Source organism: Lethenteron reissneri, unplaced genomic scaffold, assembly GCF_015708825.2.
Source record: "Lethenteron reissneri isolate LAM-NWPU_2019-01 unplaced genomic scaffold, ASM1570882v1 scaffold_1630, whole genome shotgun sequence".
Classification (NCBI taxonomy): domain Eukaryota; kingdom Metazoa; phylum Chordata; class Hyperoartia; order Petromyzontiformes; family Petromyzontidae; genus Lethenteron; species Lethenteron reissneri.
The window spans coordinates 926307-936490 of NW_026891367.1; the positions used below are offsets into that span (position 1 = coordinate 926307).

A 10184-nucleotide genomic window follows, 5' to 3' on the forward strand; every position below is an offset into this window, starting at 1 on the left:
CGCATGGGTATTTTTGGTTTCTGGTGTTGATTTGTAAAACCGATTTCATGTTGAGGCTTATCATGTCGGCGGTGAAGAGTATCCCCAGTGGGCACCGCTGTGTTTACCGCCCTGGTTTCATACCGTCAGCCACGTGAAGTGAATCTCGCAGCCTCCCTAGCCTCGCTGATGTTTTATTTTACTAAAATACCCGATTAACTCTTTAATTTTACCAGGTGAGGCCCACTGTGCTATGCAGCTCTTTTTCAGACGCGACCTTGCGATCACGAATCGTAGCCCAATTAAGTGGCTTTTCGCGTGGAAATTCACAGCAGCCAAATAATCTAAATGCATGTTTATAAATGTGTGGGGGGGGGGGGGGGTGAAAAAAACCCAACACACCTGGAGGAAAACGCACGCCACCATGGGGAGAGAGAACACGCAAACTCCAATTATACTTCTAGATTTGAAGCTTTCGTGACTGCAAGGATTCATACTCCTAGTTTTTTTGGTACAGTCACGTAGGTAAAAAATAAAATTAAAATTTATAAAAATAAAATAATAAAAATCACGACGTTTCGGAGGCTGTATACAGCAAATCTGGCTGTGACGGTCCCCACCTGATGACGGAGACTTGTGTTGCCTCCGAAACGTCGTGATTTTTATTTTTATTAATTTCATTTTTTACCTACGTGACTTTACCGAAAAAACTAAGAGTATGCAAATATACAGCGGGCTATCAGCGCCCGGTTCGAACCCACGAGCGCCTGCATGCCGTGCGAGTGCGATAACCCCGCCCCGTCGTTCCCTGTCCGTCGCAGGCAGGCGTCCCCACCGCTGCGAGGTGTGCAGCAAGGCGTTCAGGCACAAGCAGCACCTGATCGAGCACTCGCGGCTGCACTCGGGCGAGAAGCCGTACCGCTGCGGGCGCTGCGGCCGGCGCTTCTCGCACTCGGGCGGCTACTCGCAGCACGTGCACCGCCGCTACTTGTGCTGCGGCGACCCCGGGCAGCCGGGCGCGCCGGGAGCGGATTTGGGGGCGCCGGGAGCGACGGAAGAGCTCGACGAGGGGGATGACGGATGCGGGGCGGAGTGGGAGGATGAGCGGGGGGGTGGGTGGGTGAGTGGGTGGGTGAGTGGGTGGGTGGGTGAGTGAGAGGGTTGGTGAGTGAGTGGATGAGTGGGTGAGTGAGTGAGTGGGTGGGTGATTGGGTGAGGTTGGTGAGTGGGTGGATGAGTGGTGAGGTTGGTGAGTGGGTGGATGAGTGGGTGGGTGGGTGAGTGAGAGGGTTGGTGAGTGAGTGAATGAGTGGGTGGGTGAGTGAGTGGGTGGGTGATTGGGTGAGGTTGGTGAGTGGGTGGATGAGTGGTGAATTTGGTGAGTGGGTGGGTGGGTGGGTGGGTGAGTGGGTGGGTGGGTGAGTGAGAGGGTTGGTGAGTGAGTGAATGAGTGGGTGGGTGAGTGAGTGGGTGGGTGATTGGGTGAGGTTGGTGAGTGGGTGGATGAGTGGTGAGGTTGGTGAGTGGGTGGATGAGTGGGTGGGTGAGTGGGTGGGTGGGTGAGTGAGAGGGTTGGTGAGTGGGTGGATGAGTGGGTGGGTGAGTGGGTGGGTGGGTGATTGGGTGAGGTGGTGAGTGGGTGGATGAGTGGTGAGGTTGGTGAGTGGGTGGATGAGTGGGTGGGTGAGTGGGTGGGTGGGTGAGTGAGAGGGTTGGTGAGTGAGTGAATGAGTGGGTGGGTGAGTGAGTGGGTGGGTGATTGGGTGAGGTTGGTGAGTGGGTGGATGAGTGGTGAGGTTGGTGAGTGGGTGGATGAGTGGGTGGGTGAGTGGGTGGGTGGGTGGGTGAGTGAGAGGGTTGGTGAGTGAGTGAATGAGTGGGGTGAGTGAGTGAGTGGGTGGGTGATTGGGTGAGGTTGGTGAGTGGGTGGATGAGTGGTGAGGTTGGTGAGTGGGTGGATGAGTGGGTGGGTGGGTGAGTGAGAGGGTTGGTGAGTGAGTGAATGAGTGGGTGGGTGAGTGAGTGGGTGGGTGATTGGGTGAGGTTGGTGAGTGGGTGGATGAGTGGTGAGGTTGGTGAGTGGGTGGGTGGGTGGGTGGGTGAGTGGGTGGGTGGGTGAGTGAGAGGGTTGGTGAGTGAGTGAATGAGTGGGTGGGTGAGTGAGTGGGTAGGTGATTGGGTGAGGTTGGTGAGTGGGTGGATGAGTGGTGAGGTTGGTGAGTGGGTGGATGAGTGGGTGGGTGAGTGGGTGGGTGGGTGAGTGAGAGGGTTGGTGAGTGGGTGGATGAGTGGGTGGGTGAGTGGGTGGGTGGGTGATTGGGTGAGGTTGGTGAGTGGGTGGATGAGTGGTGAGGTTGGTGAGTGGGTGGATGAGTGGGTGGGTGAGTGGGTGGGTGGGTGAGTGAGAGGGTTGGTGAGTGAGTGAATGAGTGGGTGGGTGAGTGAGTGGGTGGGTGATTGGGTGAGGTTGGTGAGTGGGTGGATGAGTGGTGAGGTTGGTGAGTGGGTGGATGAGTGGGTGGGTGAGTGGGTGGGTGGGTGAGTGAGAGGGTTGGTGAGTGAGTGAATGAGTGGGTGGGTGAGTGAGTGGGTGGGTGATTGGGTGAGGTTGGTGAGTGGGTGGATGAGTGGTGAGGTTGGTGAGTGGGTGGATGAGTGGGTGGGTGAGTGGGTGGGTGGGTGGGTGAGTGAGAGGGTTGGTGAGTGAGTGAATGAGTGGGTGAGTGAGTGAGTGGGTGGGTGATTGGGTGAGGTTGGTGAGTGGGTGGATGAGTGGTGAGGTTGGTGAGTGGGTGGATGAGTGGGTGGGTGGGTGAGTGAGAGGGTTGGTGAGTGAGTGAATGAGTGGGTGGGTGAGTGAGTGGGTGGGTGATTGGGTGAGGTTGGTGAGTGGGTGGATGAGTGGTGAGGTTGGTGAGTGGGTGGGTGGGTGGGTGGGTGAGTGGGTGGGTGGGTGAGTGAGAGGGTTGGTGAGTGAGTGAATGAGTGGGTGGGTGAGTGAGTGGGTAGGTGATTGGGTGAGGTTGGTGAGTGGGTGGATGAGTGGTGAGGTTGGTGAGTGGGTGGATGAGTGGGTGGGTGAGTGGGTGGGTGGGTGAGTGAGAGGGTTGGTGAGTGGGTGGATGAGTGGGTGGGTGAGTGGGTGGGTGGGTGATTGGGTGAGGTTGGTGAGTGGGTGGATGAGTGGTGAGGTTGGTGAGTGGGTGGATGAGTGGGTGGGTGAGTGGGTGGGTGGGTGAGTGAGAGGGTTGGTGAGTGAGTGAATGAGTGGGTGGGTGAGTGAGTGGGTGGGTGATTGGGTGAGGTTGGTGAGTGGGTGGATGAGTGGTGAGGTTGGTGAGTGGGTGGATGAGTGGATGGGTGAGTGGGTGGGTGGATGAGTGAGAGGGTTGGTGAGTGAGTGAATGAGTGGGTGGGTGAGTGAGTGGGTGGGTGATTGGGTGAGGTTGGTGAGTGGGTGGATGAGTGGTGAGGTTGGTGAGTGGGTCGATGAGTGGGTGGGTGAGTGAGTGGTTGGGTGAGTGAGAGGGTTGGTGAGTGAGTGAATGAGTGGGTGGGTGGGTGAGTGGGTGGATGAGTGGTGAGGTTGGTGAGTGGGTGGGTGAGTGGTGAGGTTGGTGAGTGGGTGGGGTGAGTGAGAGGGTTGGTGATGTGAGTGAATGAGTGGGTGGGTGAGTGAGTGGGTGGGTGATTGGGTGAGGTTGGTGAGTGGGTGGATGAGTGGTGAGGTTGGTGAGTGGGTGGGTGAGTGGGTGGGTGGGTGAGTGAGAGGGTTGGTGAGTGAGTGAATGAGTGGGTGGGTGAGTGAGTGGGTGGGTGATTGGGTGAGGTTGGTGAGTGGGTGGATGAGTGGTGAGGTTGGTGAGTGGGTGGATGAGTGGGTGGGTGAGTGGGTGGGTGGGTGAGTGAGAGGGTTGGTGAGTGAGTGAATGAGTGGGTGGGTGAGTGAGTGGGTGGGTGATTGGGTGAGGTTGGTGAGTGGGTGGATGAGTGGTGAGGTTGGTGAGTGGGTGGATGAGTGGGTGGGTGAGTGGGTGGGTGGGTGAGTGAGAGGGTTGGTGAGTGAGTGAATGAGTGGGTGGGTGAGTGAGTGGGTGGGTGATTGGGTGAGGTTGGTGAGTGGGTGGATGAGTGGTGAGGTTGGTGAGTGGGTGGATGAGTGGGTGGGTGAGTGGGTGGGTGGGTGAGTGAGAGGGTTGGTGAGTGAGTGAATGAGTGGGTGGGTGAGTGAGTGGGTGGGTGATTGGGTGAGGTTGGTGAGTGGGTGGATGAGTGGTGAGGTGGTGAGTGGGTGGATGAGTGGGTGGGTGAGTGGGTGGGTGGGTGAGAGGGTTGGTGAGTGAGTGAATGAGTGGGTGGGTGAGTGAGTGGGTGGGTGATTGGGTGAGGTTGGTGAGTGGGTGGATGAGTGGTTAGGTTGGTGAGTGGGTGGGTGAGTGGGTGGGTGGGTGAGTGAGAGGGTTGGTGAGTGAGTGAATGAGTGGGTGGGTGAGTGAGTGGGTGGGTGATTGGGTGAGGTTGGTGAGTGGGTGGATGAGTGGTGAGGTTGGAGAGTGGGAGGCTGCGCGGGGGGGGGGGGGGGCCGTGGGAAACAAAGATAGAGTTCCCGCCGTTGAGTTGAGCCGTGCCGACGGAGATGATCCTGCGATGGGTGAAGGCCAAGAAAACAAAATGGCGGCACTGACGGGGCGAGTGACGGCGATACTTTGTTCTTGGGTTCTTTCGGTAAAGTCGCGTCTAAAGATAAAATAATACATTAAATAATAGCATACTACGACGTTTCGATTGCAACACACGCAATCGTCGTCAGGTATAAATGAAATAGCGACAAAAAATCTAACCAGAAAACTATAGACAGACATATGAGCAGACAGACATCACCAAGATACACAGAGAGAGAGTAACACAGGCACAGAGAGGGGTGATCGTCTCTGTGGGGTGGCCTTAAATAGAAAACTATAGACAGACATATAAGCAGACAGACATCACCAAGATACACAGAGAGAGAGTAACACAGGCACAGAGAGGGGAGATCGTCTCTGTGGGGTGGCCTCATATAGACAGAGGGGGGCGGAGGCAGACAGAGGGACGGGTTAGAGACAAAATGTAGATGTCAATGAGTACGAAGAAGACGCGTAGTAATGTACGCAAGCTTGAACATTAGGAGAGAGGGAGAAAGAACACACTAAATTAATTTGTCTGTCTATAGTTTTCTGGTTAGATTTTTTGTTGCTATTTCATTTATACCTGACGATGATTGCTTGTGTTGCAAACGAAACGTCGTATGCTATTAATTAATTTATTATTTTATCTTTATACGATACGTGACTTTACCGAAAGAACCAAAGAATCATTCCTGCAGTCACGAAAGCTCCAAAATTAACGATGCTTTGACTCGTGATAACTCGCCGGTCGCTCTGAGAACAAATGTGTCGCAAGCAAACCACTGCCGTGCCTGAAATGTGTTTTGTGAATGCAGGATGTTTTTTGAGCAAAGGTATTTCTGGACTAACTGAAGTGCTGTTGGAATAAAGTGGGTACTAGGGGCGAGGTGTTTTTTCGTATTAAAATGATTGCAAAGAGGGGGAAAACGGAGTTAGGAATGGGCATGTTAAATGTGGATAGATAATGCTATGATTAGGAACATCTGTAGGTGGAAGATACAAGAACGATCTGGAAAAAAAGTCTTTTATACCAGTGCCGTCTTTTACAAAAGCAGCGTTACTCAATGTTTAAAATGTTAAAGCGTTGCTTTCGCTAGTCTTGAAAAGATAAAAGTATTCTGCTAAACTGTCACGCAGTGTTATTTGACATAGCACGCAGCTTGTGTAGTTTACACTGTTTGTGCAATTCCTCCTCGGTTGTTGTCGTCTGTCTGAAGCTGCGGTGTTTGTTTGTTTGTTTACACGTTGTCATCTTTGTAGTTTATTCATTCCGTTTTACATGCAAGTAGAATGACGTTGTTGTTGTTCTTCTTCTTGGTTCTTTCGGTAAAGTCACGTAGAAGGGAAATAATAAAATAATAAAATTTTAACATAATAACATAATTCTCACGACGTTTCGGCCACAACGCAAGCAGCCGTCCTCAGGTGAAGACCAGGTCTGTCGGAAAGACAGCGTCTGAATGAACAGGTCTGTCTTTCCTACTGTCTTTCCGACAGACCTGTTCATTTAGACGCTGTCTTTCCGACAGACCTGTTCTTCACCTGAGGACGGCTGCTTGCGTTGTGGCCGAAACGTCGTGAGATTTATTTAATGTTTTATTTTTATTATTTTATTATTTCCCTTCTACGAAAGCTTTAAATCGAAATTTAAAGTTGTTGTTGTTGTTTACAATTGCCAGCCAGAACATGAGTCAGTATTAATACTGTTTGAGCGAGATATTTGTAACATTTTAACAAATTCGTCCAGACCACTCACTGGCCTGCGTTGTACTGCGCGTACTATTTTAGCGGTGCATTTTAGCGTTCTCTTTGCAAGTTGCTGTTTGACAAACGTCAGTGTATTTCTCCTGGATGTACAACCCCGTTTTTAACGAGCTTCCATTTGAATACATTTTGTTTACCGACGCAGCCAAGGTTGCCAAGACTTGAATTTCTACATTAAAACTCAGAAATAAATCTCAGCGTCTTTATCGTAATGATCGCATTGTTCTGCAATGCTGGCGAGGGGGGTGTCGGTGTGCAACTCCCGTATGCGCGATCCTCTCTTAGGACAAGAGACGCACACTTCCATTTCGAGCGTTTATTCAGAGTTTGAAGTTAACGTTCTCCCATTAAGTAAACAGAAGCATGATAATTGTTTTTGTACCCTTCTATCTGGCAACAAAACTGACACCTTTTTTACAAGGAGTCATGTTTGCATTGACCACAATACCTGCAGCCGTAATGCAAACAAAACACACAACTCTGATAATGTATGCACTGTCCTTGAAGTTGATTGGTCCACACCCGAGACAGCTTTCCTTAGAGCCTAGTCTCACATGGGTTGGACCAGATGATGCCAAAAGGCGCACAACTCAAAGACAATGCACCATCAGAGTATGAGAGTTCGGGGTAAGCATTTACATCATTGGAACCTCATTTGCCAGTAAAAAATATGATAATTGGTTTTTGTACCCTTCTATCTGGCAACAAAACTGCAACCTTTTTTACAAGGAGTCATGTTTGCATAGACCACAATACCTGCAGTCAGAATGCAAACAAAAAACATAACTCTGATAATGTATGCACTGTCCTTGAAGTTGATTGGTCCACACCCGAGACAGCTTAGTCTCGCCCTCGACGAACGAGCCACTGCACGGACCCACCTCGTTCTCTTCACACCACCCCCAGGTGTTGATTGTCAACCCTCACCTGGGTGCTCACCGGCTCGGCGTGCTGTCGTCGAAGCGTCGTGGTTGGAGCGACTTTGACTGGGGGCCGTGGGGTTCTCACAGCGCGACTCTGTGAGTCAGCCCACGTTCAAAGCGCGTGTGATTGTTGCACTCGAATGAGCGTTGGGGCAGTGCAGAGGTCGCAACCGGGTACCCGATACCCGTACCCTACCCGATACCCGGCTACCCGTACCCGGCCGGGTACGGGTAGCCGTTCGCGACCCTGGTGCGGCCAGGTACGGGTAGGCCGTGAGTCACTGGTGAGTAACCATTTGTCACTCATTTCGGGTAGGGTACGGGTAGGGAATGGCTACCCGTACCCGGCTGGGTACCCGTACCCGGCCGGGTACGGGTATCCATTTGCGACCCTGGTGCGGCCAGGTACGGGTAAGGAAACAAAACCCGTCTGCGACCTCTGGGGCAGTGCCCCATCTAATAATAATTCAAAACAATAGATACATCATGTGCCTGCCGAGCTGTGAGTCGGTGGTGGGACATGTGCACATTGCCACAGCAGCAGCAGGGTGGGTGTATTGTATAGGCCGCAGACTTCATCGCAAGGCCACCAGCGACATGACGCAAATGTGAAAACACACCCCCCCCCCCCCCCATCATGCTGCTGTCGAAACCCCAAATGGTTTCAAGCGTGTGGCGGCCCTCACCACACTGATGATGCCTTCATGGCGAAAGTGGTCCCCCGCTATGAGAATGAGTGAAAAACACCGATACAGGACAACCTCTGTTTGCTTTCACAAAGTAGTACTCGCTTTATCGACCCCCCGAGAGATGATTTTTAAAATTACAACTTTTTGATGGGCAATCTGTGCCCCAGCCACCGGGCGCTGTGTCCGATTCTACGACCTGAAACTTCCTTCAAACGGTCACAAAAGGCTTCCCACCCCGATGTGTTGACGGCACTGAGCGAGCGGTGAGCATCGCAGCCATCCCACGGCAGGGGCTAAGTCTTCCTCAAGTACAACCGCTGCTGACTTCAACCACCAAACAAGTATAACCCGTAAAAAAAAGTTTTTCACTATAAATCCTTTATATGTGTGGCGGCTACTAGAGTCCTCTCGTCCTCTGGCTTGAGATGGCTGCCACCTATGGGTCAGATGATTGCCACCATTAAGCAATTGGTAATGAAATATTTTTAAAAAATTCCCTAAACAGTGTAAAATTTGTGAATTTTTTTTCACGAACATTAATTGTCACGCACAACGAGTCTGTGTGCAAAATGTCAGCTCGATTGGATCACGGGAAGTGGGTTAAAAAACGACCGAAAGATTTGCACGGTCGTAAGCAAGCAAGCAAGCACGCAAGCATGCAAGCAAGTGAACTTAATATAAAGGATTTAACAAGTAACCCGTAAAAACAAAGTTTTTCACTATAATCCTTATATGCGTGGCGGCTAGAGTCCTCTCGTCCTCTGGCTTGAGATGGCTGCCACCTATGGGTCAGATGATTGTCTGCCAGTATTAAGCAATTGGTAATTAAATATTTAATTTGTTTTCCCTAAACAGTGTAAAATTTGTGAATTTTTTTTTCACGAACATTAATTGTCACGCACAACGAGTCTGTGTGCAAAATGTCAGCTCGGCGATTCGCCAGCGGTGCGTGGCACCACTTTCACTCACACTCACTATCACTAGCTCACTCCTACACACTCACTATCACACACACACTCACTATCTCACTCACTAGCTCACTCACTAGCTCACACACTCTTACACACTTACACTCTCACTCACTATCTCACACGCTCACACTCTTACACACTCACTCTTACACACTCACCCTCACACACTCTGACAATCTCACACACTGACACACTCACTCTGACAATCTCACACACTCACAATCTTACACTCACACTGACACACTCTCACTCACTCTCACACACACTGACAATCTCACACTCACTCACAATCTCACACTCACTCACACTGACTCACACTACCTCACAATCTCACACTGACTCACAATCTCACTCACTCTCACACACTCACAATCTCACACTCACTCACAATCTCACACTCACTCACACTGACTCACACTACCTCACAATCTCACACTGACTCACAATCTCACTCACTCTCACACACTCACAATCTCACACTCACTCTGACAATCTCACACTCCTAATCTCACACACTGACACACTCTCACTCACAATCTCACAATCACACTCACACACACTGACATCTCACACACACACTGACAATGTCACACTCACTGCCCCAACACAATGAAGGCTGCACATGGGCAGGGCCGGATTAAGATTGTGTAGGCCCCTGGACTACATGTTCTGTGCCCCCCCCCCCCTCAGTAATATTTACAAAAGGAAAACAAAATTAAAGAAAAATAATAAAATGTTTTTATTTTTTACTTTTCTCTTAACTTTATAATTCTTTAATTAGTAAAATAATAACAATTTCATTATTATTTAATTATTACAAATTATAATAAAATCTGTTTTTTATACCTTTCTCTAATATCTGGAGGTTTATACTCTTTGGTTCTTTAGGTAAAGTCACGTAGAAGGGAAATAATAAAATAATATAAAACAATTAAAATTCTCATGACGTTTCGACTGCAACAAAGCTATCATATATTTAAAATTTATTTTATTTTTTCCTTTTCTCCGTGACTTTACCGAAAGAACCAAGAATATGAAAATAATAAAGTCGCGACGTTTCGGAGGCAACACAAGCTTCCGTCATCAGGTGGGACAACCAGAGCACAATCATGCCGTGAGCAGAGAGCTCTGAGTGACACGCTCTTATATAGTAGGGTGAGAAGGGGGAGGAGCAGGGATGAGGCATGCGGGGGG

At 50.3% G+C, this 10184-nt stretch overlaps 1 protein-coding gene and 1 pseudogene across 1 annotated transcript in view; one reads left to right on the forward strand and one right to left on the reverse strand.

The window, feature by feature from the left end:
* The window catches only part of LOC133362838 (zinc finger E-box-binding homeobox 2-like), a 19310-nt gene extending 12738 nt beyond the window's left edge, over positions 1-6572 (forward strand). Inside the window, exons 7-8 of the mRNA XM_061581781.1 lie at positions 801-1091; positions 6553-6572. Of these exons, the coding sequence (XP_061437765.1) occupies positions 801-1091; positions 6553-6572 (311 nt within the window). The remainder of the gene's footprint in view (positions 1-800; positions 1092-6552) is intronic.
* Positions 6573-6581: 9 nt separating this feature from the next.
* Positions 6582-10184, reverse strand: part of LOC133362839 (zinc finger E-box-binding homeobox 2-like) — a 34206-nt pseudogene continuing 30603 nt past the window's right edge.